Raw genomic sequence first — 27,301 nt, 5'->3', positions numbered from 1 at the left:
TGGAACTGATGGGTTTGAGGCAGGAAACGTGGAAGACCGGGTGTATTTTGAGTGAGGGAGGTAGCTTGAGCTTGACTGCAGACCTGTTGATAACCGACTCCACCTTGTAGAGACGCACGAATCTCGGCGCCATCTTCGTGGAAGGTCCCGGGAGGAAAGTCAAACCTCCTGTCCTGGTTGGAATGTGGGTGCTGGGATGCGGTGACGATCGGCCAGTTGTTTGTTGCGGTCCGCCGTGCGGCAAAGGGCAGTGCGCGTGTCCCGCCAGACACGGCAGGCTCGCCTGAGGTGTGAATTGACGGTGGGAATGGCAGTCTCTGCCTCCTGTGAAGGGAACAAGGGAGGCTGGTATCCATAAGCTGCCTTGAATGGAGACATACCTGTGGCCGTGCTGACGAGGGAGTTATGGGCGTGCTCGACCCATGGGAGGTGCGCTGCCCAGGAGGAAGGGTGCCGGTGGCACACGCAGCGGAGGGCTGCTTCCAGGTCTTGGTTGGCCCGCTCTGTCTGGCCGTTCGATTGGGAATGATACCCCGATGAGAGGCTGACTTTGGTGCCCAAGGCCTGGCAGAAGGCTTTCCACACCCGGGATGTGAATTGGGGACCCCGGTCCGATACAATATCCATAGGGATGCCATGGATGCGGAACACGTGTCTGACAAGTAGGCGTGCAGTGTCTAGCGCAGAGGGTAGCTTCTGTAGTGCAATGAAGTGAGTCATTTTAGAAAAACGGTCCACAACGTTCAGTATAACTGTGTTACCGCGGGATGAAGGTAGTCCGGTGACGAAATCCCAGGCGATGTGGGACCAGGGTCTAGGTGGTACTGGAAAGCTGTAAAGCTAGAGATTTGGTCTGATGGGTAATTATGGCTAATAATTTGCCGTCTAGAGAGTGAACCTCCTTAGGGCTAGACAGCCTGATAGTAGCTAGCCCGTGCTTTTTGACAAACTCAGCGTCCAAAAAGTTATCGTCGGCGCCTGAGTCTACAAGCTCGACCACAGAAACCCGTCTCACCTGCCCTGTTATGGTCCCGGCCAATTGGAGGCGTTGCTGGGTCGAGGGAGACGTCTTATTAAACGACCTCCCACCCGCATACTCACAGAGAGGAGACTGTGGTGATACCGGTCTCTCGGGGCTCTCCGACCCCGTGGGTGAACCGGGGCGTCGTTTCGGCCTGTCCGGACACTTCGACAACTGGTGATCGCCCCGGCGCAGTAGAGGCAGAGGTGCAGTCCCCCAAGTTGCATGGGTTCATCGGTGGAGGAAGAGTCCCAACCAGAGTCCGTGGTGCTCCGAGCGTGTCCTTCGAGGCGCGTGATCCTGGTCCGGCGTGGAGCGGTTGCGGTGGCTCCTCCGTGGCTGGTCCGCTCCTGGTGCACACGGTCCCTTTCTCTTTCAATCAGCTGGTCAAGGGTAGTGGTATCATCACGGACAGCGATCTCGTCCATGACACGGACATGTAGTGCCTTGCGGAATATGCCGTGGAGGGCGGCATCATTGTACCCGCTCTCTGCCGCTAGTACGCGGAATTCTACAGAGAATGCAGCCACCGATTGATTTCTCTGTCTGAGGTCCAAGAGGCGGCTCCCAGCCTTGCAGTCCCCCACAGCGTGCTCAAAAACTTTGCGAAACTCGGCCAAAAACAGGTGTAGGGAGGAGCGTATCGCTGGATTGGTCTTACTCAATGCGATAGCCCATGCCGCCGCCTTGTCGACCAGTAAGCTCATAATGAAGGCCATTTTAGCTGGGTCTGAGCCATATGTGTGGGGCTGTTGGTCGAACACTAAAGAACACTGGTGGATAAACTGTTCACAAGAGGCCTCGTTACCTGAAAAGCGGGGTGGTGGTGGTATGTTTGGCTCTCTGTGTGAGGCGTGTGGTGAGCGTGAGGACTGGGGCTCGCTGGTTGAGTTTGTGTTGTGGGAGAGGCTGGCGCTCCCAGCGCAGCTGGAAGCGAGCACCTGCTCCATACGCTGGTCCAATGAATGGAGATTGGTGGACATGGAAGCGAGCGCCTCCATGATCTCTCTCAGGGAACGTGAATGTTCGCTTACGAGCGCTCCCTGGTGCAAGAGGACAGAGCGGAAACGGTCGAACTCTGCGGGATCCATTCTTGGCCAGCTCGTTCTGTTAAGGAACGGCGCGTGCCGTGGATTGGATCCCAAGATGCGGGAGTCGACGTTAGGTTTGGAGAGATGTTTATTCGAAACCAAAAATACAAAAAGATACAACGAAGGTGCAAAAAGACAACTGAGGTAGTAACAACAAAAAGTGACACGGATAACACATGGCAATTATAGTAATGAACAAAAAGAGCTACCAAAAGGGTAGAGAGCGAGAACACAAAACACTGCTGAATACTCAAAGGAGGAAAAAAACACTAAATAGCATACTGTACACTGCCGGAGTAAGCCAGGCAGGGAACAAGAATGGCAATAAGAGAGTCACAACTACCAGACAGTGGGTAACTGCAGAAGCGAAGGAAGCCTGAGTCGAGATGCGAATGGCAACGATCTGGCATCATGTGAAGTAGCGCTTGCATCTTAAATAGTTCTGCTGCTGATTGTCCCCAGGTGTTGCCAATCTGCTCCTTGTGATGGTGTGAAGGGTGTACTGCAACAGGAAGCACAGGAGAGGGCAGTATCGCAGCACACAGCACACCACACCTACTCCTTGCATACTTTGTTAACAGTCAGCACACATGGCCGACATCACTCCTACTCCTTGCTACTTTGTTAACATGTCAGCACACGTTGTTGTTGTTGTGTCATGTGGGCTCTGTCTTCTGGGCACTAATGGATAGACATGCTGGCGCGAAGTGTGTAATCAACTACTTGTATCGGAGTGCCAATATCAGATTTTAGATGCAAGCCGATATAATCTGATTATATGCAAGCCTCGTTTTTTTCTGATATCAGCTTGATATCCGATATCAATATTGGATCGGGTCACCCGTATTGTTCATAGTAGGAGAAGATGTTATTTTAGTTGACAGTTGCGCCTGATTTTTTAATGACAATTTTGGAATGTTCGATATTGATTAATATCAGTATCGATGATAAAGTGCTGGACAATATCGGTCTATCGGATATGTGTAAGAAAGCCACAACCGATATATCGGCCGATATATGGAATAGGAGCGTGGATATACACAGGATAAATACATAAACATAAATTCTTATAATACCCAAAATACGATTCAACACAAAGAAGCAGAAGACTACGAAATTAAAATGAGGAATTAATTAGTAACGTGATTCACTTTTAGGTGTTGCCACAAATTTGTAGTGTTCTTTGCTTTGCTGGTGCTGGAGCCTTGGCTAACTTGCGTACTGCAAATGTTGCATCTAACGTACTGTTAGGTTAGTCTTTTGTCAAGTGGCTCCACACCTTACTCTTCCTCTCTGCCTGTGAAATTAAAATATATACATTTAGTGCATTTTGGTAATCATCATAACATTTGATACTTTAGTTGACCATTTGAAAATAAAAAGAAGTGGCTGCATTGGGCTGAAAGTGACAATACATAGGCTAATGTAAGGTGCTTTTAATTATGTGTTTAAAAAAGGCTTATTCACAAAAACATCTTCCCAATATCAATTAGTTATATTTACTAGCTATTGAAAAGTTCTACTTGCAGCCACTGAGCACACAGTTGAAAACCAAATGCTGAAGCAAACATTAATAATTGAACAAAAGATGATTACAAACAAAATAATCAAAACATGCATCATGCTACTAGACTTAATACACAAGGGACTAAACTACATTTTATGTAACAATGTAGCTTTTTTCAAAACATGCAATATATCAAATGACAACCAAATACAATACTTGGAACAACAACAACAAAATTATTTTAATGAAGACATTCACTTGTGAATGTATGAGTCCTTGTAAATCCTGCATGGAAGTATGAAGTGAAGTGAAGCTGTGTATATCTGCATATATCTTTAAATCACTTTAAAAACTCTGTGTAATAATCTTAGATCATGGTGGACATGTGAATTAACAGTTGTATCAATCTTTGTTTATCTCACAGAGATGCAACTTACACAACGTTAAAACACTGTATAACAGTGTTAGATAATGATGGACATGTGGATTAACAGTTGCGTCTATCTTTTTATCTCACAGAGATGCAATTCACCCAACACTGTAACACGCTCTCCAAAACTTGCATGAAAAAAACTAGAATGTTTTCCTTGACGGGCCCTGACAACGTGGCACTAAAGTGTAGTGTTATACTGTTTTACAAAGTCACAGCTTACCATGGTGTAAAAAAATGCAGTTTCTTTCTGCGTTTGTCCAGTCTTCTTCTCTTGCAGCTGCTCGCTGCTCTGTTTGTGTGTGAGGGGGAGGGGCCAGTTACTCAGCAGGGAGCAGCACAGAGAGACACACAGGAAGGGAGCGACAGAATATCCACGCAGAAAAAAAAGTTAATATATGAGTTACATATTCACCGATATTGATTCATCTGTGATACATCATAATTGTCCCGATAAATTGGTCGGGCTCTTGTCCTTAACTCATTCAATCCCAGCCATTTTTCAAAAGACAATCCCTTAAGTACCGTCCATTTTAGGCAACTTTGACTGATCTTTCCAGGCAAACGGAATATTGTGTTCTATGGTTATATAAACATTAGAACCTACCAAAAGAAAGGTCTTTCATCAAAAAAAAGTTTGTTTCTTTAGTTCTTTAGTAATCAGCAGGAGAACATACTGTAGGTAGGTTTCAGGAAAATGTCAGTTCCCGACTAGAAAAGGGAGAAAACCAGCTTTTTGTGAAAAGATACATTTCAAGGATAGCTTTCACTTTGACACAAATATTTTTTGCTTTTGTGACAGCTCAAGTATCTTACAGTATCAACAGTTTTATTGTCATGTGCATGGTAAAACAGCAGTTATACCATGCAATGAAAATCTTAATGTGCATGTGTGCACGCACGCGTGTGCATGTGTATGCATTAAAATTTCCCCACAATTCCCTTCTGCACGCTATACTCCTCCACGCTCTCTCACTTCCTCCTTCCTGTCATGTGTGATTCTTCCATTCACATTATCCCTGCTAAGCTCTTATCAAATGCACTTCTGCCACCTTGTGGCCGTTTTTATGACTTAAAATTGCTCTGAAGTGAAATGCATTAGTGAAGAGTTGCATCATCAGCTCCTTTTGCCTCAAACGCAAAAAAAAGTAAAATACATATAAATACATGGTTGGTATCTGGCGCTTGGGTATATAAAAACGTGTAACTACGTCTTTGATATTGACTGAGTTAATGTACTTTTCATCACAAAATGTCCTTGTTAGCATCCTATTAGCTTGCTAATACATGGAAACAGGAACCAGAAGTCAGTTATCACCCCCCTATGTCAGCAGCGGTTGACTCTCAAAAATGTTTTTTGTAGTTTTACAAATACAGTTTTACATGCATAAAACAATTCTAAATGCATAGAAATGATGAATTAAGGGATAAATTAGGGCCCTATGAAATCTGTTTTATTTTTCCCAAATTCTGTTTTAATTATTATTATTATTATTTTTTTTCTTTTTACACTTATTTTTATCACCATGGATTGTGTGTTTACTTGTGTCAGTGAATGAAATAATGAATTAAATCTTTACCTTTATTGGTGCAATACATCATTGGACATTTATGGCCAGTATTTTTCTAACTTTTCATTGCTACAGAATAGGGATGTCCCGATCCACATTTTTTGGCATCCAATCCAATCCGATTTTTTTAATATTCTTGACGATCTGATTTCTTTGTTTGTTTTTTTAATAATAATACGCTTTTGTTAAAAACATGAATTTGGGGAATTGAATATGGTTATGAAAATAGCTCTTAAAAGCATTACAAATAATGCAACCGAAATATTGCTGAATGTACTTTTTTATTACACAGCATGAGCAACAACATTGTTTGGCTTTTGTAACAAACCTCTGTGAGTAAGGTCCCTAATCCAATAAAAGTCCAACCAAAAAAAGATAAAATTGCAAAAAATGGGCATACAAAATAGTAGGACTAATTTAGAATATTTGACTCTTTTTTTATATAACCAACTCTCTCAGGGCGGTATGAAATCTGTTTTATTTTTTCCCAAATTCCGTTTTTTCCGTTAAAATTTTTTAGAATTCAGTTTTTTACCTTTTCCACTTATTTTACTAGCATAGAGTGTGTACTATTTGGGTTAGTGAATAAAATGCAAAAATCTTTACATTTATTGATGCAATGCATCATTGGCCCATTTTGTCCAGTAATTGAGAAATGGATGTAGCTTAGCTAACTTTTCTCATGGGATGTCAGCCTCAGCACATATTGCTATGAAATCTTCAACAAACTGTAATGTTCTTGCTTGTGATTAAGGAAGATGTAGTCACAGATGTCATTCCAATTGTGTCATTCATGTAAGATATTTTAATGACAGCCTTGGAGAGAACCATGGACTCGGACTTGGAGGTGCTGATTTTCATCCCGGCTTCACACTTGGCTGCGAACCGATCCAGTGAAAGTTGAAGTTCACGGCTCGATAAAGCCAGCAGGACCACATCATCTGCAAAAAGCAGAGACTCAATCCTGCAGCCACCAAACCGGAACCCCTCAACGCCCTGGCTGTGCCTAGAAATTCTGTCCATAAAAATAATGAACAGAATTGGTGACGAAGGATTCAACAATCCGGCGGATCCTCCTCTCCAGAACCCCTCAATAGACCTTGCCAGGGAGGCTAAGGAGTGTGATTCCACGATAGTTAGAACACACCCTCCGGTCCCCCAAAGAGGGACCACCACCCCGGTCTGCCAATCCAGAGGTACTGCCCCCGATGTCCACGCGATGCTGCAGAGTCGTGTCAACGAAGACATGCCTACAGCATCCATGGCTTTAAGGAACTCCGGGCGGATCTCATCCACCCCCCGGGCCCTGGCACCAAGGAGCCTTTTGACAACCTCAGCAACCTCAGCCCCAGAGATAGGAGAGCCCACCGTGGAGTTCCCAGGCTCTGCTTCCTCATAGGAAGACGTGTTGGTAGGATTGAAGAGGTCTTGGAAGTATTCTTTCCACCGATCCACAACATCCCGAGTCGAGGTCAGCAGCACACCATCCCCACCATACATGGTGTTGACTGTGCACTGCTTCTCCCTCCTGAGACGCCGAATGGTGGTCCAGAATCTTTTCCAAGCTGTCCGGAAGTCGTTCTCCATGGATTCTCCGAACTCCTCCCATGTCCGAGTTTTTGCCCCAGCGACTGCCAGAGCCGCAGACCGCTTGGCCTGCCGATACCTGTCAGCTGCTTCCGGAGCCCCATGAGCCAAAAAGGCCCGATAGGACTCCTTCTTCATCTTGACGGCATCCCTCACCACTGGTGTCCACCAACGGGTTCTGGGATTATCACCACAATAGGCACCGACCACCCTAAAATTTTTTAGAATTCAGTTTTTTACCTTTTCCTAAAGTAGATTTAATAGTGCTGGAAACAGAGTTATTAAATCTACTTTGACAAAAAGAAAGGACAGTTGAGCTATTTTATGTGATTGCCAACATTTAATTGTAGCTCCAATCAGCTGCCTCGACAATAGAGGCACAGAACATGGCCCATTCAGACTCAATGTCCGCCACCTCCCTTGGAACATGGTCGAAGCTCTCCCGGAGGTGGGAGTTGAAACTCCTTCTGACAGGGGACTCTGCCAGTCGTTCCCAGCAGACCCTCACAACACGTTTGGGCCTGCCAGGTCTGACCGGCTTCCTCCTCCACCGTCGGAGCCAACTTACCACCAGGTGGTGATCAGTTGACAGCTACTCCCCTCTCTTCACCCGAGTGTCCAAAACATATGGCCGCAAGTCCGATGATACGACCACAAAGTCAGTCATGGAAGTGTGGCCTGGGGTGTCCTGGTGCCAAGTGCACATGTGGACACCCTTATGCTTAAACATAGTGTTTGTTGTTGACAATCAGTGACAAGCACAGAAGTCCAATAACAAAGCACCGCACAGGTTCAGATCAGGGGGGGCCATTCCTCCCAATCACGCCTCTCCAGGTCTCACTGTCGCTGCCAACATGAGCGTTGAAGTCCCCCAGCAGAACAAGGGAATCCCTTGAGGGATTCTCTCTCCAGTACTTCCTCTAGAAACTCCAAAAGGGTGGGTATTCTGAACTGTTATTTGGCGCATAAGCACAAACAACAGTCAGGACCCGTCCCCCCACTTGAAGGCGGAGGGAAACTACCCTCTCGTTCACCGGGTTAAACTCCAACATACAGGCCACTAGCTGGGGCGCAACAAGAATTGCCACCCCTGCCCATCGCCTCTCACAGCTGGTAACGCCGGAGTGGAACAAAGTCCATCCCCTCTCAAGAGGACTGGTTCCAGAGCCCTTGCTTGAGGATTGAGGTGAGTCCGACTATATCTAGCCGGAACTTCTCAACCTCATGCACCAGCTCAGGCTGTTTCCCTCCCAGAGAGGTGACATTCCATGTCCCAAGAGCTAGCTTCTGTAGCTGAGGATCGTACCGCCAAGGTCCCCACCTTCGGCTGCCACCCAGCTCACTCTGCACCCGACCCCTTTGGCCCCTCCCATGAGTGGTGAGCTCATTGGAAGGGGGACCCATGTTGTCTCTTCGGGCTGTGCCCGGCCGGGCCCCATGGGTGTAGGCCCGGCCACCAGACGCTCGCCATCGTGCCCCTCCTCCAAGAACTCTGTTCTCCTTTCTTTTTGTCAAAGTAGATTTAATAGTGCTGGAAACAGAGTTATTAAATCTAGGAGAGTTGAGCTATTTTATGTGACTGCCAACATTTAATTGTAGTTTATTTACAAAGTACTGTACATCTGCACTCAGTGCGCTCATTTGTCATTAAATACAGACGTCATGTGTGAATAGAAAGCAAATATTCTTGGAGAACTACTCAACATCAGCTGGTGAGCTACCGCTAGCATACGAACTACAGTACCTGTTAGAGACCCCTGTGATAGCATGACTGTCTAAAGCTGGACATACTATGTGTTCGTTGAACAAATCAGACTCACATCAAGTGTTTGGAAGACAAGCCGTAAGTATTATAATGATAAGAAGAGAGCAAGGTTGTTAAGTTACACTTTAAAAAGTAAGTTAGCATGAACGTGATAGCCACTTGTAGCTTGCCCATGATCTAGCTAGCGACCGCCAGAGAGGCAGTGCAAATAGGAAAAAGACGCCAGGAAGTTGAATGAGATTGAAACGTGAGCGATCACACACGCTGGCATAGATAGACTTCGCATGTGACAAGCTGTCGTCAATTGACTACACTTTTTATGCATGTTTTTCAAAATAAAGTGCAGTGAAATTTTTAACATTGTTTTCAAACTAATTGGGGTCAGTATGTGCATAAATAATCATCTATTTATGTATCTTTATAGCATATGCAGTATATACATCCATACAATATATTACTTAACATTGTCTTCAAGTAAATTTTTAATGTGTGGCGACTTTTATTTTGTAATGGCGGGCCGTCACGATCAATTTCCTGTAGTGGAAACCCTGCTCTATGGTGGTAAAATAAGTGTAAATGGAATTCTAAAAAATGAAAATGGAAAACGACTGCTAGCCGTCGAATTTTAGCTCAAAACTAACTGTCAACTTAGCGTCCAGTGCAACTCTTTAGGCGTCAGGGAGTGAAGTGTACCACTGTGCTCTCCCACAGCTGCACCAGCTGGCATCCGTTATATGAGCCGTTGCAATATGTTTGGAGAGCATCCCATTGGGAGGAGGTGGTGACAAGGTTCTGTTTCCTCAAATTTGATGTGTGGTCCTGAGAGGTGAAGGATGGGTGAGCATGAGGCATGAGGTTGACGAAGGCAAGAAAAAAATGAAGCTCATGATGAAACAGAAATGGTTTCACTGTAATAGCAATGTACATTGTGCAGTCTGGCCTCCTGTTTGTTAAGCTTCATGGTTTGTCGTCTTTAGTCTTGCTCTCACCATTTTATGCTGTTCCATTTGTATTTACTTTGCCGACATCTCAGCAAACGTTGACTGTCGGGGCATAGTTTTTTTCCCAGATGGGAAAACTGGGTCGGGTGGATATGTTTATGTGGGCAAGTTCATTTTGTTTATGTTGCCACCAGTTTCAAACAAATTCGGCATACTGGCTCATTGGTGTTGATGGGCCCACCTTGCTCATTATTAATATTCCCACATGGGCACAGTGGCATTTGGTTTTGCTGTCATCTTTTTTCCTCCTAATTTCTATTACATGCATTGCTCCTTACGAGGCTCCACTCTTTTGCTATGTGTATGCTAGCGACCCCGCCTCCCTCCACAGAGACAAAGCCATTGTATGACTGGCAAGATGTCTCACTCTGTTCGGCGTTGTTTTATTAAGCGTCTGAAGTGCTGAACCCTCTTCCTGTCTGTTTGGAGGCGAGGGATGAGGAAAACAAACATGCATGCACATGGCAATATATGGAAGCCGGCAAAATGATCTAGTTCATTTTCATTTATTGTACAATTAATTTGTTTTTTTATTATAGGGAGACAGTTTTTTTCTGAGCAAGAAATCTTGTCACACCGAGTAATTAGTTGGCGTGTCCTGATATAACTTTTTCTTCCAACTTCCAACTTCCAATCCAATTCTAATATTGCAGCCTTGATATCGATCCGATATCAGCACGGTTCATACATACTTTTATTATTTGTTTAGTAGCGTGGAATGTGAAACAGTAAGTATGAAAAAAACTACCTGTTTACAGTACTTCTCAATGCATCTGATGTAGCTTTATCCATAGACATGCAGTAGGCAATACATAGCAAGGCTCGAAGTGCTCAATGAAGCATTTAAACCCCACATTACTCATCACTGACAGGGGCTGGCTCTTTCCTTTTATAGCCAATGAGTTTCTGCCGTCCCGTCGGAGCTTTCAGGAAGCCGTGGTGTTGCGAAAATCCTTCTTCAAAGGTGCGATGAGGTTGGTCGTGTTAAACTTTCTAGGTTCTGTGCCACCACGAGAAACTTGTGCACTCAGCTGCTACGTCTTTTTTGTATTTAAACGAAAAACACAACCTGACATCACTCCCACTCCTTGCGAAACATGCTAGGACACGCAGTTACAGCAATATCAGAGATTTTAGATGCAGGCCGATATAATCTGATATTGTTTTTTTGGCTGATATCATATCTGATCAGGACACCCCTCGTAATTCGTTAAAGTTACTCGTGACAGAATTATTCCTTAATAAATGTAAGTAGTAACCATGGAATGTAATGTTTTAGTTTTTTAAAAACCTTACAATATGTTGATATTGGGATTTAGCTTTGTGTTGGTGTTGAGAGATATTTGATGAGATTTAGGAGAGATCTATGTTCTTGTCTTTTACATCAACAATGTTGAAGCAGTGTGTGTACTTACATCCTGAAAAACAAATTTTTAACACCACAGATCACTCCGTACTCGCAACTGTTGCATCAACTTCTCTTAGAGATGTGACATTTGCCAACAAGTAGCTTGTTTTGAACGGATCTTTTAAGTGAACGATGAGAAGCGATTCTCAGTTACCTATAACAACTACTCTTTCTTACATCTTATATTTTTATACTGTGGAACCTTGGTTAGCGTACGTTCCGAAAATGTATGCCAAACTTTTGCCTCCGTTTGCGTACATTTTTTTTGTTCGTGTACAATATGGTGCACGTCTTGTTGTGTTATTAATGCACTGCGTGAGTCCAACTGTCCGCTTAACTTATTTTTATCACAAAACGGCCTTGTTAGCATCCTATTAGCTTGGTAATACATGGAAACAGGAAGCGGAAGTCAGCTCCGTCTTCCGTCTATGATGTCATCAGTTGACTGTAGCTCTTTGCTAACAAACACAGTTATGCCACAAGTCTCAAAAATGTTAACACAAAACACCTTTTTATGGTTTTATTATTATACCTTTAGATGCATAAAACAATGCTAGATGCATATAAATGACAATAAAAATGACGATAACAAATTTTGCTGGACGATAATTGTCCTACAAGTTATTGTCGATAATTGATATTATTGACAACATATTTTGAGACCATTTTTTCATTAATTATATGGCATAATATTGAGAGTACATTGTATCAAAAACAATGAACTTGATTTTCTCAAGCGTATTTAACATTTTAATTGCAATGTCAAGAGTTTTTAAATAAATTAAACAAACAAAAAATAAAATGGACCACACACACACACACACACACACACACACATACAGATATGTAGTGTATTGTTGTCGGATTAAAATGCAATGTTTCTGATGTCCTTCTTTCACTCGGTTATACAGTTCAGGAATTGCTATTTGTGACATGTACATGTACGTTCTCTCAGGCAATTCGTACTGTCGGTCAAACATTTATAACATTTGCTGAAATGTTACATTTCTTTTGTAATGCAGTGAGGAACACTGCCCGTGGGCGCTCACCATTTTGCGCTGTTTCGTTTATATTTACCTGCTGACCAAACGCCTCAATAAGCACTGACTGTCGAGACGAAGGCTCTTGTGCACCTCCACACTGGGGCTGAGGCAACCATAGCTTTTGTGCCTTCATTCATATTAGCGTTTGCTTGCTAACTTTCTGCTAGCACTCTTGTCTGTGTATCCACACACTAGTAGCTACGCCTCCATGACTGGGACAAAGAGGCTTCACAGGGACAGGAGGGTTCACTCTCTTCACGCCGTTTATTCCACTATCAAACCAATGCGCACAGATACATGCATAGTGAACCCTCTTGTCATCCAGTCTGTACGGTAAAAAGAGACATGGAAAGCAAACACAAAGCAGATAACAATTGTTAGATGTCAGTGCATGATGACACACCACATTTTGCTAGTGTTTGAAATATTAATTTAGTAATAAAGAAATACTGAAACAAAGTGCAAAGAAGCATCAACAAGCAAGGCTGTGGAGGAAATCTGGAAACTAATCATAATAAATAACTGCCCAAATGTCCAAAGAGCAGATACGAACCCATAAGGAAGGGTGAAAAACAACTGAACATGCAAAAACATGAAACAAGATGTAGAGTGGAAGCTAGTAGCAAGAATAAAAGGAACATGGAAGTATTGGCACGGAATGGAGAGGTCAGGACTACATGGGGAAACCATGAGGAATAATCTGACGTCATCCGGGTGTGAATGCAGGGCTTATGAATCAGACTAATTGAAGATTTTGTCCACGTGCCTCATTGCTCCGCTCCCAGTCTTCAAACTGCCTGCAAAACATAGCATAAACAGGAAAATGCAACAATAAAAGCACTACTGTCATGACAATAAAACTCTTGAATCTTGAATCTTGAATCTTGACTGTCATGCCATACAGTATCATTTGACACCGACATTCATAAGAGTGTATTGGGTCCACTGTTTTTTTTTTTGCGTCTACTGTCTTTTTTGTGTGCTCTTTTTCACTTCAACAAATCAGAGCAGAAAGTAGCATATCATGCAGATCCTCGAATGAAGGATCTTATTTTCTGTCCATACGAAGAGCACACATGCAAGCACACAGGTCAACCGACTGTGATCGCTCCTCTACACTTACATTTGGGGAGCACGTGTGTGTTTGGGTGTGATTAGGTTGATAATTGGTACACTGATACAAACGCACACATGCAGCGTTGCCCACTGTATGGTGACCGCTCCCCCACAGCAACATTTTGCACACTGTCATCATAGAAAACAATGGAGAGACTCCAAAATAATCCACAAAGTCAAATTAGAGACGGGTGTGATTTAGTGCGGCATTAAAGAATATCACTAAATAAAATTAACTTGGCTTTCTTGACTTGAGGGTGCGAGGGGAGCCATTGTCCCTAAAAAAAAAACGATAGTGGAAACACTGTCATAAGTTGGGTAGGGGTGTCACGAAACACTCACACAAGACGAGACGATACGTGAGATTGGGTTTCTGAGAACGAGATGAGATTTTAACATTATTTTTAAGACAAGTACAATGAAAAAAAAAAAGACAATGTAGTGCAATCTACTAATTGAATTTCTACTACGTTACACTCTTCTGCACTCCTGTGTGTATGCTACCAGCCCCGCCTCCACCCACCAAGACAAAGAGACTATATGACTGACAAAAGGGCTCACTCCGTTCATGCCGTTGTTCACCGAAGTGAACCCTCTTCCTGCCTGTTTGGAGGCGACAGTTTGGGAAAACAGACACGCATGCACATGGCAATATGTGATTATTTTTATATTTATATAAAATTATCACGTTCATTTTCATTTATTGTGTGATGAATTAATTTGCCTATTGCCGACGAGGCATTTTTTTCTAAATATTGTCACATTTTAATCTCTCAAGATCTTGTGATACACCTAGTTATTAGTAACAATTGTTGTAATAGAAATACTATGTTTTGTGTGGGGAAATGCTTTTCTTTGTATGTTATGCCATCTAAAATAATAATATTTGAAATACTTCTTTGTTAAATAGTAACTATTTGAGCCATGTGTTGTACTGTTTTCAGTTGTGTTGGTGTGGATGAGGATGACGCTCCAGATATTGACATATATCATTGTCCAAACTGCGAGAAGACCCACGGCAAATCTACACGTATGTACAATATTTCAACATTTAATACGCATTTCTAAATGTCTGCTTTTGACAATAGTTTCACTGCTCTAAACTGGTATGTCTTTTTAATTTGGTTCAAGATATCATGCAGTATATTGAGTATAGCAACCCTTAGGCAGCCATAAACACCTTAAATGTGGTAAAATGGGCCCAATGAAGTGTCGCAATAGCCAAAATGCTTTTAAGACACTAAGAAATGTCCCTCTTTCAATGATTTTCAGTGAATATATGTTCTTTGCTCAATGCAAAGTACGTTTATACTACACAAAAAAAATGTCATGTTAAGGATACATTCAGCATGAGCAGTGTAACATACAGTGGAACTTAGATTAGCATCATTAATCTTTTCCAGAAGGTCAGACTCGAACTCAAGCGTACTCTTAACTAAATTAAATTTTCCCATAAGAATTTCCATTCCATTTTCCTCCGCTTATCCGGGTCCGGGTCGCGGGGGCAGCAGTCTTAGTAGGGAAGCCCAGACTTCCCGGTCCCCGACCACCTCCAGCTCCACCGGGAGGACACCAAGGCGTTCCGAGGCCAGCTGTGAGACATAATCCCTCCAGCGTGTCCTAGGTCTTCCCCGGGGCCTTCTCCCGGCCTGGCATGCCCGAAACGCCTCACCAGGGAGGCGTCCGGGAGGCATTCGGACTTGATGCCTGAGCCACCTCAGCTGGCTCCTCTCGATGTGAAGGAGCAGTGGCTCTACTCTGAGCTCCTCCCGGATGACCGAGCTCCTCACCCTATGTCTTAGGGTGAGTCCCGCCACCCTATGAAGAAAACTCATTTCAGCCGCTTGTATCCGCGATCTCGTTCTTTCGGTCACGACCCAAAGCTCATGACCATAGGTGAGTGTGGGAAAATAGATTGAATGGTAAATTGAGAGCTTTGCCTTCCGGCTCAGCTCTCTCTTCACCACGACGGTCCGGTACAGTGACCGCATTACTGCAGACGCTGCGCCGATCCGCCTATCGATCTCACGCTCCAACCTTCCCTCACTCGTGAACAAGACCCCGAGATACTTGAACCCCTCCACCTGGGGCAGGACCTCATTCCCTACTAAGGCCCTCGAACTGGACTCCCTCGACACCTTGGCTGCGCCTAGAAATTCTGTCTGTACAGAATCGGTGACAAAGGGCAGCGTTGGTGGAGGCCAACGTTCACCGGAAACAGGCTTGACTTACTGCTGGCAACGCGAACCAGGCTCCTGCTCCGGTTGTACAAGGACTGAATGGCACGTAGTAGCGCGCCACCAATCCCATACTCCCGGAGCACCCCCCACAGGACACCGCGAGGGACACGGTCGAATGCCTTTTCCAGGTCCACAAAGCACATGTAGACCGGTTGGGCAAACTCCCAAGTACCCTCCAGTACCCTTGCATGGGTCCAGAGCTGGTCCAGTGTTCCGTGACCAGGACGAAAACCACATTGCACCTCCTGTAGCAGAGGTTCAATTAACGGTCGTACCCTTCTCTCCAGCACCCTGAAATAGACTTTCCCAGGGAGGCTGAGGAGTGTGATCCCCCTATTGTTGGAACACACCCTCCAGTCAAAGGAGGACCACCACCCCAGTCTGCCAATCCAGAGGTACTGTTCCCGACTTCCACACAATGTTGAAGAGACGTGTCAGCCAAGACAGTCCCTCAACATCCAGAGCCTTGAGGAATTCAGGGCGAAACTCGTCCACCACTGGAGCTTTGCCACTGGGGAGCGTTTTGACTACCCCAGATACCTCAGCCACGGTGATGGAACTGTCCGCGTTCGTGTCCTCATCTTCCTCTATGGAACGTATGTCAGTGGGATTGAGAAGGGCCTCAAAGTATTCCTTCCACCCCTCAACTATATTCTCAGTCGAGGTCAGCAGGCCCACGTCCCCACTGTAAACAGTGTGGACCGGGCACTGCTTCCCCTTTCTGAGGCGCCGGACGGTTTGCCAGAACCTCTTCAAGGCCGACCGAAAGTCGTGTTCCATGGCCTCACCAAACTCCTCCCACACCCGAGTTTTTGCCATGACCACCGCTGAAACCGCGTGCCGCTTGGCCTGCCGGTACCTATGAGCTGCTTCAGGAGTCCCACAAGCCATCCATGCTCGATAGGACTCCTTCTTCAGCTTGATGGCAGCCCTGACTTCTGGTGTCCACCATCGGGTTCGGGGCTTGCCGCCACGACTGGCACCGACCACCTTGTGGCCGCAGCTCCGATCGGTTGCCTCAGCAATGGAGCTGAAGACTCAACGAACTGGAGACTTTGCCAAACGTTCCCAGCACACCCGCACTACACGTTTGGGTCTCCCGGGTCTGTCCGCCATCCTCCCCCGCCATCTAATCCAACTCATCACCAGGTGGTGATCAGTTGACAGCTCAGCCCCTGTCTTTAACCGCGTGTCCAGAACTTGCGGGCGCAGGTCTGATAATACGACTACAAAGTCGATCATAGACCTGCGGCCTAGGGTGTCCTGGTGCCATGTGCACTTATGGACGTCCTTATTTTCGAACATGGTGTTTGTGATGGACAAACTGTGGTTCGCACAGAAGTCAAACAACATCACAGCGCACGGGTTCAGATCGGGGAGGCCGTTCCTCCCAATCACGCCCCTCCAGGTCACACTGTCATTGCCCACATGAACCTTGAAGTCTCCCAGCAAAACGACGGAGTCACCAGTTGAGGTGCTCTCCAGCACCCCTCTGATGGACTCCAAGAAGGCTGGGTACTCTGAACTGCCGTTTGGCGCGTAGGCACAAACGACTCCTAGCACCAAGGTGGGGTCTGTGTTGATCTCGCTGCCACGTTGTGTCTGTGGCAACAATCATGTCTTCAATGAAGGTAGTAATCTTAAATTTTCATTTATCTCCTTCATTCATCATATACATGTATTTAAAATTGTTTTATGCATGTGAAACTATAATAGTGTTTTGTGTTAACATTTTTGAGACTTGTGTTAATAAGCAAAGAACCACAGGGTCACCTGCTGGTCACCTGTTTCATGTAATAGCAAGCTAATACGATGCTAACAAGGAGGTTTGGTGATAAAAAAATACATTAAAAACACAGTAGAGTCATGCAGTGTATTAATACCACAACAAGACGCGTACCATATTGTACGCTAACCGGAAAATGTACGCAAACTGAGGAAAAATTTTGGTGTAAATTTTCGACATTAACCTAAAACACTCTAACTGGGGCGTACGCTAACTGAGGTTCCACTGTATATGCAGTGTAAGTACGTAAAATGTATTTATAGAGCACTTTTCACAGACAGCGTCACAAAGTGGTAGCATGGCATGATACAATAAAATAGTAGTCAAGATACCATAAATAAAAACATGATAATAATAATAAAAAAAGGCAATTAAAACTTTAATAAAAGCAATCCAAACAATTAAAAGTGCAATAGAAACATACGGTGCACTTGGTTTCTCGCAGCCCTGAGTCAAGTAGGAGTTGAAAAACATCACACATCTTTCACATCAATTTGTAGTATTTTATCAAAAGTATCTACATTCATTTGACTTTAAGCACTTATGGCTTCTTACGGGTTCAGTAGGTTGTTGCAGTAGGGCACATGACATTTGTTTCAGTGTTAGTGATTATTCGTTTGGGTTTTCTGTTTTGTCTTTAGTAAAAAAGAAAAAGAATTGGAGCAAGCATGACACGGGGCAAAGCACAGATATCAGAGCAGTTCAGAATGGCAGTCAAGTTTTCATAAAGGAGCTAAGGAGTAGAACATTTCCAAGGTAAGCACATCTTTTACAGCTTATCATTGTTAAGATGAAGTATCCCATTTGCACATATAGTTGACATACATAGTAGATAAAGGTACAAGACTCACACTTATAAATATAAATATGCTGTATGTGGCCCTATACCGTACCTCATAGTAGTGAGCACAACTCTCACATCTATGCAAATATTTGATTATATCTTTTCATGGGACAACACTAAAGAAAGGACACTTTGATACAATGTAAAGTAGTCAGTGTACAGCTTGGATAACAGTGAACATTTACTGTCCCCTCAAAATACCTCAACACACAACCATTCATGTGTAAACCATTGACAACAAAAGAGAGATAGATCTCATCTCTTTGTGGAGTTTACGTTCTGGCACCGCCAGCAAATGGAGAAAATCCATGAGTAATTGATATACCCATAAAAATGTCTATTTCTGACTATTCGCCTTGCAATAAAAAAGTTGTAATTATTAGATAAAATTCTGCTCCAGAACACTAGCAACACAATTCACGTTTAAGCCATAAATATGCCTCATACACTTATTAAACACATTTAAAGTATAAAATGTATAGCTACTCACGACTAATAAATTGTCATGTAAGTTGATCTATGAACACAAGGAATCAGAGTCACGGTGTAGCCTTGAACCTTGTCGTCAGGCTCGCCCTAGAGGCCAGCTGGCTAGAGAAGCCATGTCTACATAATCCACACTGCTTGCCTTCTGTGATTCCGATAAAGACCTAGCATCATATATTAACTTGTTCTCACCTTGCTGCAAGATTTGTTCCCGGTTTGTAAAATATGAGTTTCACTTTTGCGTCGTTGGTGCGTTCAAGGACCACCAAACAAAGTGCGAAATCTCAACGCCAACGCCAAAACATGATCAGTCTAGCATTAAGATATAAACGTGTAAAATCTGTCGGCTTTTTTAACAGTCGCACATGTATGGTGTACATTTAGTAAATTATTACAGAGTTTTCTGCAGAAAAAAGTGACCTATTTTCAAAGTTTTTTTTTTTTTTTACTTCAGTGTTGTCCCATGAAAATATATCATCAAATATTTGCAGAAGTGTTAGGGGTGTACTCACTACTCACTGTAGTCAGAAAGCATCTTCTGTTTATAGCATATTGTGTTTTACACTAGGATTTGCTGTTGAATAACTTTTGTAATGCGTCTTGATCTGCTGGCCTTGGATTTAGGAGTGTGTATTGTGTGTGATTTTTCCACATGAAAAAGTTTTTTTCTATCGCTTCAATGCACATTGATCATGAAGCTCTGTGGTGATTGTTTGTCTGTTGTTTCCAGTGCCGATGATATTGTGGTGAAACTAGGTGGCAGTCAGCTGACTATGGATTACCTGGAGGAGAATGGCTTTGAGGAGCCTGTCCTGGTTCAGAAGAAGGATGGTCTGGGCATGTCAATGCCTCCCCCAACCTTCTACATCAGTGATGTAGAAAATTATGTCGGTAGGAAACCAAGTGACTGATGTAATACAAATCTCATCATTTCCAACCTGCCTGTACTTTTACTTAAACTCTCATCATTACCCTGATTTTAACTGCTGTTTAAGTACTTCAGTCAAGTATACAGTACTCTTGTGTTACCACTAACAGTGTTTCCTGTACATTCATTTATTTGTGGTGGGATGCCCTCTCTCATAAACACATTATAATGGGACTGCGCTTCTGACGCATCAGGAGTGATCGCTTTTGCCGAGCCAGTCAGAGGCAAGCTTCAGCTTGCTTAAGAAAGCTTAAGAATTTGCTTAAGAATTTGCAGCAACAGCATAACAAATACACATGTACTGTATACTATACAAAGGAACAGGCTGAGCAGGAAGAGAGCGAGATATAGCATTTTTAAATGCTAGCTAGCAACCCCATTGCAGTTCCCAACAATGACAGACAGCACCTATAACACATAAGGGACGATGACGCGATGCCACCTTATCTACTTCACCACACGGACATCAAAATAAATGCCTATGAACATACACACAACATTACACCCCTATCCACACACCGCAAGGTATGTACAGTACACTAGGTCCCCAACTTACGAACACAGTTGGTTCCACACGACCGTTCGCAAGTCGATTTGTTCGTAAGTCCAACAAAAGGTAATATTACCAATGATATAGGTACTACATGTACGTGTATACATATATACATATATGCGTATGTATGTAAATATGACTTTGGATGCAGTAGTAATATTAAACGAGGATAATAAATGAGAAAACAATAATAATAAGAATGATATAATAATACGTAATGATAAATGTTATTTACCTTTGAAGTGGAGTGGTCGAGCATACGTCTTTGGTGGTAGTGGAGGAGGAGGAGGAGTTATTGAAAAAAGGACCAATCGTCGTCGTCGTTAGACTCTTCTAAAAGAGGTAGTGTTCTGTGGGTGGTGTAGAATTAAGCAGGCCTATTAACTCTTCATAAACTTTAATCACACGCTCTGTCCGGGTTGCATCGTACAGCTACAATTTAGCTTTCCATTCTCCTTTACACTCTCTCCCCACCGTCTTCCTCTACCTGTTGGTCCCATTAGCAGTGTCACAGTACCCTCTACTGGTCAAGCATGTAGCAGTATAAATATGGCATTCCAAAAAGCAAAATACATGAAAATATGGACCAGTCAGCTTGCGTTCGTATCTCTGAATGTTCGCAAGTCGGATGTTCGTAAGTCGGGGACCTATTGTATATTATATATTTTCTATATTATATATTATATTTCAAGCATGAACTACCTTTTTAAGAGACTTGAATTGAGAAATACTATTGAATTCAAGAAATAAGTCATGGCAAAACAGGAAGGTGGTGTCCGTGTTGATCTCGCTGCCACATCATGTCTTTGGCAACAATCACATTTTTAATGAAGGTCAAAGTAACCTTAAATGCAACCTTAAATGTACAAACTATAATTGTAAAACTATAAAAACGTGTTTTGTTAACATTTGTTGTTAACATTTTTGGCTTTCTGGAATGGATTAATTGGATTTGCATAAGTTCTATGGGGAAAAATGTATTTGGTGAGAGTATGTTTCAGTTCCAGTCAAACGAATTAATGATACTAAGAAAGGTTCCACTGTATTTATATTCCGACTCATTTTTTTCATTCTTACTTCAACACTTCTCAGCTAGGGGTGTCACGAAATCTCGCAAGATTAAAACGTGACAAGATTTCTCGTTTGGAGAAAAGCTATCATGTGAGAACAGGGCAGCCAGAAGCCAACCAGACTGTGAACTACTACTGCATACTACTATGACTACGGATACTATGAATAATATTAGAGTAATATGGAAGTGGCAGTGTGCAAGGCGTTATTGGAAGCACACTTTAAGTGCTTACCTTACGCACACCTTGCAGTCCGACCTACCTCGGTGCATCAGTACATCTGCATCAGTGTGGGACATTCTGGAGTGGATTAATGATGCTAACCAAGGTTCCACTGTGCCTATGACCCGACACGGGTAACACACAGAAAGAGTTGATGATGATAATGAATTAAAAATTCAGAGTGCATGATGTAATATAAATAACTACTAAATAAAGTCATCAAGAGAAATAGTTAAATACAAACAAAAATAAATAACTTAAGTAGAGGAAAGAGCCGCACGGTGGTCTAGTGGTTAGCATGTTGGCCACAAAAAAAAAGAGAAGACCTGGGTTCGAATCTCCGTTGGGCATTTCTGTGTGGAGTTTGCATGTTCTCCCCATGCGTGCGTTTTCTCCGGGTTCTCCGGTTTCCTCCCACATTCCAAAAACATGCATGTTAGGTTAATTGGAGACTCTAAATTGTCCATGAATGTGAGTGTGAATGGTTGTTTGTCTATATGTGCCCTGCGATTGGCTGGCGACCAGTCCAGGGTGTACCCCGCCTGTCGCCCGAAGTCAGCTGGGATAGGCTCTAGCATACCCCCGAGACCCTAATGAGGAGAAGCGGCATAGAAAATGGATGGATGGATGGATGGAAGTACAGGAAATAAGTATTTTTACTAGGGATGGCCAGAGACGAGAAACAAGACACGCAACTCACGAGACAAGGCACGACATTGGGTTTACGAGAATGAGGCGAGACCCGATTTTAACATTAAATTTAAGAAAAGTACAATGACAAAAATATGACTGGACAAACAAACTTTTTAATTTAACCGAGTCACAAAACAATGCAGGTGTATTTTGAAATGGTTATTGTACCACAAATTGCTGATAAACGATATTATTGTCAACATTTTATTGAGACCAAATAAACCACTAATGTTATGATAATATAATAATAATATATTGAGAATGCAATATTTCTTTCAATATGTCATCTTTGACTCTGTAAAGTTGTGGAATTGCCGTTTTTGACATGTATTTTCTCACAGGTCATCTGTACTGTCTATACCACGTTTGGAACATTTCTTGAAATGCTGGCTTTTCAGCTGTATCAAAGAGCAGCATTTCTTTTGCAATGTATTAAACTACACTCCCTGGGAACGCGCACAATTTTCATTTAGATGCACAGAGTCAACACAAGGAAAACACACACGCAAGAGTTACTGGCTCCAGACGGAAGGGAGTCGGGACCAGTAGCAAAGTTTACACAGGCTAGGGAGCACTGTGTAGACAATAAATATGACTGTGAAATAACAGAGAGATCCAAAGTTTGCATCTTCTCATGATTGAGCTGGCATGCAATCTCCCTGTTGAATTACTCAGCACCATGACCTACCCTCTGCTGGCACAAACATGTCATTACACTGTCAAAATTAAACACAGCACATAGAAAATAATAGTAAGGTTCAATTATTGACAACAATTGTGTGGGGGTGCCTGTTTTATTTACAGCTTTGCATGTAGCATTTCTAACCTCCTACACATGGCCAAATGATCCAATTTGTGATTTATTTATTTATTATTGCGAGAAATCTTGTCACTTTTCCATCTCACCAGATCTCGTGACCGATACCACTTTTCCACGTTTGATATCGACACTGATACTGCAACACTGTATATCTGCCGATACCAATCCGGTGCCTTTGTTTCTCCTTTGTTGTTACAGTTACAGATCTGCATGCATGTACTGTACTTTACTGAATATACTGTAGCATTAAACAAAACACCATGTTCAAACTGTGCTACAAGTATTCTGCTGCTCCTGAAGGAAGAAAGTGAATTGTCCACATCATGACTCAAGTTATGCTAAACTGCTGGCTGCTTATTAATTCAACTTTAAGTGCACATACAGGTGGCTTTTAATAGCATTTTGGATTGGTCACTAGACACAGCACCGCCTTTCACAGATTGAAATTAAAATTGAATAAAGTGAAACTTCGTACAAAAGAAAATCTGAAGCTTAAAATCAATGAAAAAGGAGTTAGAATTCCAGTGTAATAGTCTCCGTATTTTTTGTTTATTTTAACTTCTTGGTAAAAATCACAGCGACAACACTGGGGCAACATTAGTATAATACATCCTGTAGCCCAGGGGTGTCCAAAGTGTGGCTAGGTGGCCATTTGCAGACGGCTGCTGTTTTTTATTGGCCCGCAGCACATTCTAAAATTACGATTTAACAAAAAAACTAAAAAAAACAACAAGAGCAAAAGTGGAAAAATCAGCACTCATTTTATAAGAATAAAGTCAAAATATTAACAGAAAAAGTCGTATTTTTACGAGAATAACCACAATCTATTATGAGTAAAAATAATGTCATTTTAGTAGCACAAAGTTTAAATATTAAAGACAAAATAGATAATTTTTTCAAGTCATAATATTATGAGAAAAGCATACAAAACCATGAATAAATTTGTAAGTTTGGGAAAATTTGGCTGTGGAAAAAGTTATAATATTACAGGAATAAAGTCAAAATATGCAAATACAGTAATGTCAGAATTTCAAGTAGAAGATTTACAAGAAGAAATAGTTGGAAAAAAACATCAGAAATGGAAAAAACAGGTGTAATTTTATGACTTTTTCTCATATTCTAAGAAAGAAAGTCACAATTTTATGACAATAAACTTGTAACATAATCTTGTAACATTACAGGAAAAACAATGTCATTTTAGAGTTGAAATATTAAAGGAAAATTATTATTTAAAAGTCATAATATTATTAGAAACAAACAAAACAAAATCTTATTTTTCCCTATTTTTTAAAATTTCATAATGCAGATGCTGACAAATTGCACTCGACTACTTTCGTCGTCTTTTGTACCTCCACACAGCTAACAAAGTGTGTTAGCTAGCTACAATGCTACAATGCACCACTGTTGCTGCTTCTCTGTTTACGGCACGCCACGCAACTTTGGGCTTTACTTTTTTCCCCCCTGATATCCGAGCCGGAAGAACCCTAATTTATACCTTGTTACTGTGCAACACTGGTATAAACCTTAAATTTAGGAAACTGCACATTTATTTGTGTTGTTCCTATGATCTTGTTTGCTTAATTGTTTTGTTTTTTAAAATAATTGCATTCTCTATTTTTAACACCTCAGGTCCTGATGTTGGCGTTGATGTTGTTGACGTGACAAAACAGACGGATAGCAAGATGAAGCTGAAGGAGTTTGTTGATTATTACTACAGCACAAACAGAAAGAAAGTATTAAATGTCATCAATCTGGAGTTCTCTGACTCAAGGTACACGCTCACCTCAATGTAACATTCTGCTATTTGACATGCATGTGTCCATGATGCCCATGTTCAACCCTTTTCTTTGAAACAGGATGAACAGTATTGTGGAGAGTCCTCAAATTGTGCGGAGGTTGTCCTGGGTAGAAAACTACTGGCCTGACGATGCTCTGCTCGGCAAGCCAAAAGTCACAAAATACTGTCTCATCTGCGTGAAGGACAGCTACACAGACTTCCACATTGAGTGCGGCGGTGCCTCTGTCTGGTATCATGTATTAAAGGTATCGTCCAGGGATGGGAAGTTAGTCGTCCAAGGGGCCACATGACAAACAGAAAATATTGTAGCGAGCCGCGCTGATGGGCTGAACCAAATTTAGCTTAATATCAATTACGTATCTTGTAAAAGCAGAAAAATACATTGTTTTGAAAATGAATTTAGCAAAAACATTTTATATTCATTCAATGTAAATGAGTCAAAACAGCAGTAAACAAAATGTCCAGAAATGTAACAGACTCTAGACTTGAATTAACACCTCTATAGTCACCTTTACATGCCTATTACTCAATATAATAGACATAATAAGAGAAAATAAGACATTGAAGACATCAGTAAGTAGGGGTGCATGATAATTATTGGGCTGATATGAGGAATAATGATGTCATACCGAGATAACATTAAAAATAGCGCTGATCATTTAAAAAAAACTTACCCGTACTGTGGAGTGTGTTACTGGGCTCTTACTTCCAGGTGTGCACAAATGATTGTTAAATCTAAATTAAAAAAATAATAGCTATAAAAAAGTTATCGGTCATCGTTATCAGTCTTGAGAAGCAGAAAGTTACTGGAATTGACTTAAAAAAATATATTGTGCATCCCTGTAAATAAGACATAGACTCACACTGCATACTACAACTTTTTTGATGATGATGTCAGATACGTCAGTGTTGCCAGGTCTCATGAGACACACAAACAACTAGTTCTCTCAAAACAAGCTCTAAACAACAGGGAACTTGAAACACTGATACACGCGTAACGGACGCCAGCCAGTGCAGCTGCACGAGTGTACGTAGGTAAAACCTCACTCCCTCGGCCTGAAGAGCTCCGCTGAACGTTGAGTTGATAATCCGGGCTGTTGGCCCAACGGTCAGCGCTCTCGTCTCCCATTCTCCCAGGTCCTGTGTTGGAGCCTTGGCGCGGGCAGTGTGAAGCAGGCGGGTTATACATGTACCCAGGCCTTAGTTCATTTAGCCATTTTTATGCTTGAAAATGCATAATTTAGGGCAAAAGTACATACAATTTGGTTAAATCAGATTTTTTTTTACTAATAAAGTCGTAGTCAACAACGAAATAGTGAGGAACTGCAATATGATTTTTTAAATGATTTTTGTCAAAACCGTGATAGGGTGAAACGGTGGAAGTCGGAGCGCGGGGACGACTGATGACTGTACCATTTATTTTTTTAGATGTGGCATGTCATTAAAACTTTGTACAGTAGATGGCATCGTAGCTCTGCTTCTTAACATACACACCTACCACAACTGACTTGGTGGCACATTATCAGGCATCTATTCATCAATATGGTGATATATTAAATGTACAATGACGTGTAAATTATCTTTAAAATCAGGGCACACTTATATGGAGCATCAACAACATGAATGTTTTTTTTTTAAATCGCGCGTGCAGGCACCTTTTACACACGTCCGTCAATAACTTCATGTTCTGTTGTTAAATAATGTCACACATTTCTTATGAACAAAGTGATTTTGAAAATATCCACTCTGCCTACAGTTTTGCGTCATGGCCAGGTATGCAAATTAAACAACAACACATCTCCTAATTTGAATGTTGTTTTCCAATTGTGATTATCCGACCTGTGGTCCGTACTTTGCCCACGTGTGGCCTATTGGGTCAACTTTTTAACATTTCTCTATTTGTAAACACTGAGTGAGTGTTTATTTACAGCAGTGATGGACATATAAAATGCATATTTACATACGTGAGGGGGTTATAGAACAATGTGGTACAAGAGGAGGGGAGGGTTGTGCGTTGTTGGGAGATGTGTCAATAAATGAAAAGTGGACTGTATACTGGCAAATACAATAAATCAAATATGAATGGAAAAAGAAAGAGAAAAAATAAGACAGTAATAAATAATAGTAGTCACAATGATTGTTATGTAATTGTGCTGTATTAGAGAGAAAGAGAGAAGAAAAGAGAAAGAGAAAAAAAGGGTAAATGTATTTAGTGCAGTGGAATCTTGGTTAGTGTCATTAATCCCTTCCAGAAGGTCCAACTCTCACCAAAATGTACTCTAACCGAATCAAATTTTCCCATAAGACATCATTTAAATCCA

The 27,301-nt window shown here is 42.2% G+C and overlaps 1 protein-coding gene across 2 annotated transcripts in view; it reads left to right on the top strand.

Moving 5' to 3' along the window:
• The window catches only part of phf2 (PHD finger protein 2), a 76,655-nt gene that overhangs the window by 7,492 nt on the left and 41,862 nt on the right, over nt 1-27,301 (top strand). For both annotated transcript variants that reach the window (XM_054783501.1, XM_054783500.1), the window contains exons 2-6: nt 14,485-14,570; nt 18,208-18,322; nt 19,627-19,787; nt 24,812-24,953; nt 25,039-25,225. In XM_054783501.1, the coding sequence (XP_054639476.1) occupies nt 14,485-14,570; nt 18,208-18,322; nt 19,627-19,787; nt 24,812-24,953; nt 25,039-25,225 (691 nt within the window). The remainder of the gene's footprint in view (nt 1-14,484; nt 14,571-18,207; nt 18,323-19,626; nt 19,788-24,811; nt 24,954-25,038; nt 25,226-27,301) is intronic.

The sequence above is a fragment of the Dunckerocampus dactyliophorus genome, chromosome 8 (genome assembly GCF_027744805.1).
Source record: "Dunckerocampus dactyliophorus isolate RoL2022-P2 chromosome 8, RoL_Ddac_1.1, whole genome shotgun sequence".
NCBI classification, from domain to species: Eukaryota; Metazoa; Chordata; class Actinopteri; order Syngnathiformes; family Syngnathidae; genus Dunckerocampus; species Dunckerocampus dactyliophorus.
The sequence above is the reverse complement of the archived record's forward strand: the minus strand, read 5'-3'. Positions and strand labels throughout refer to the sequence as shown.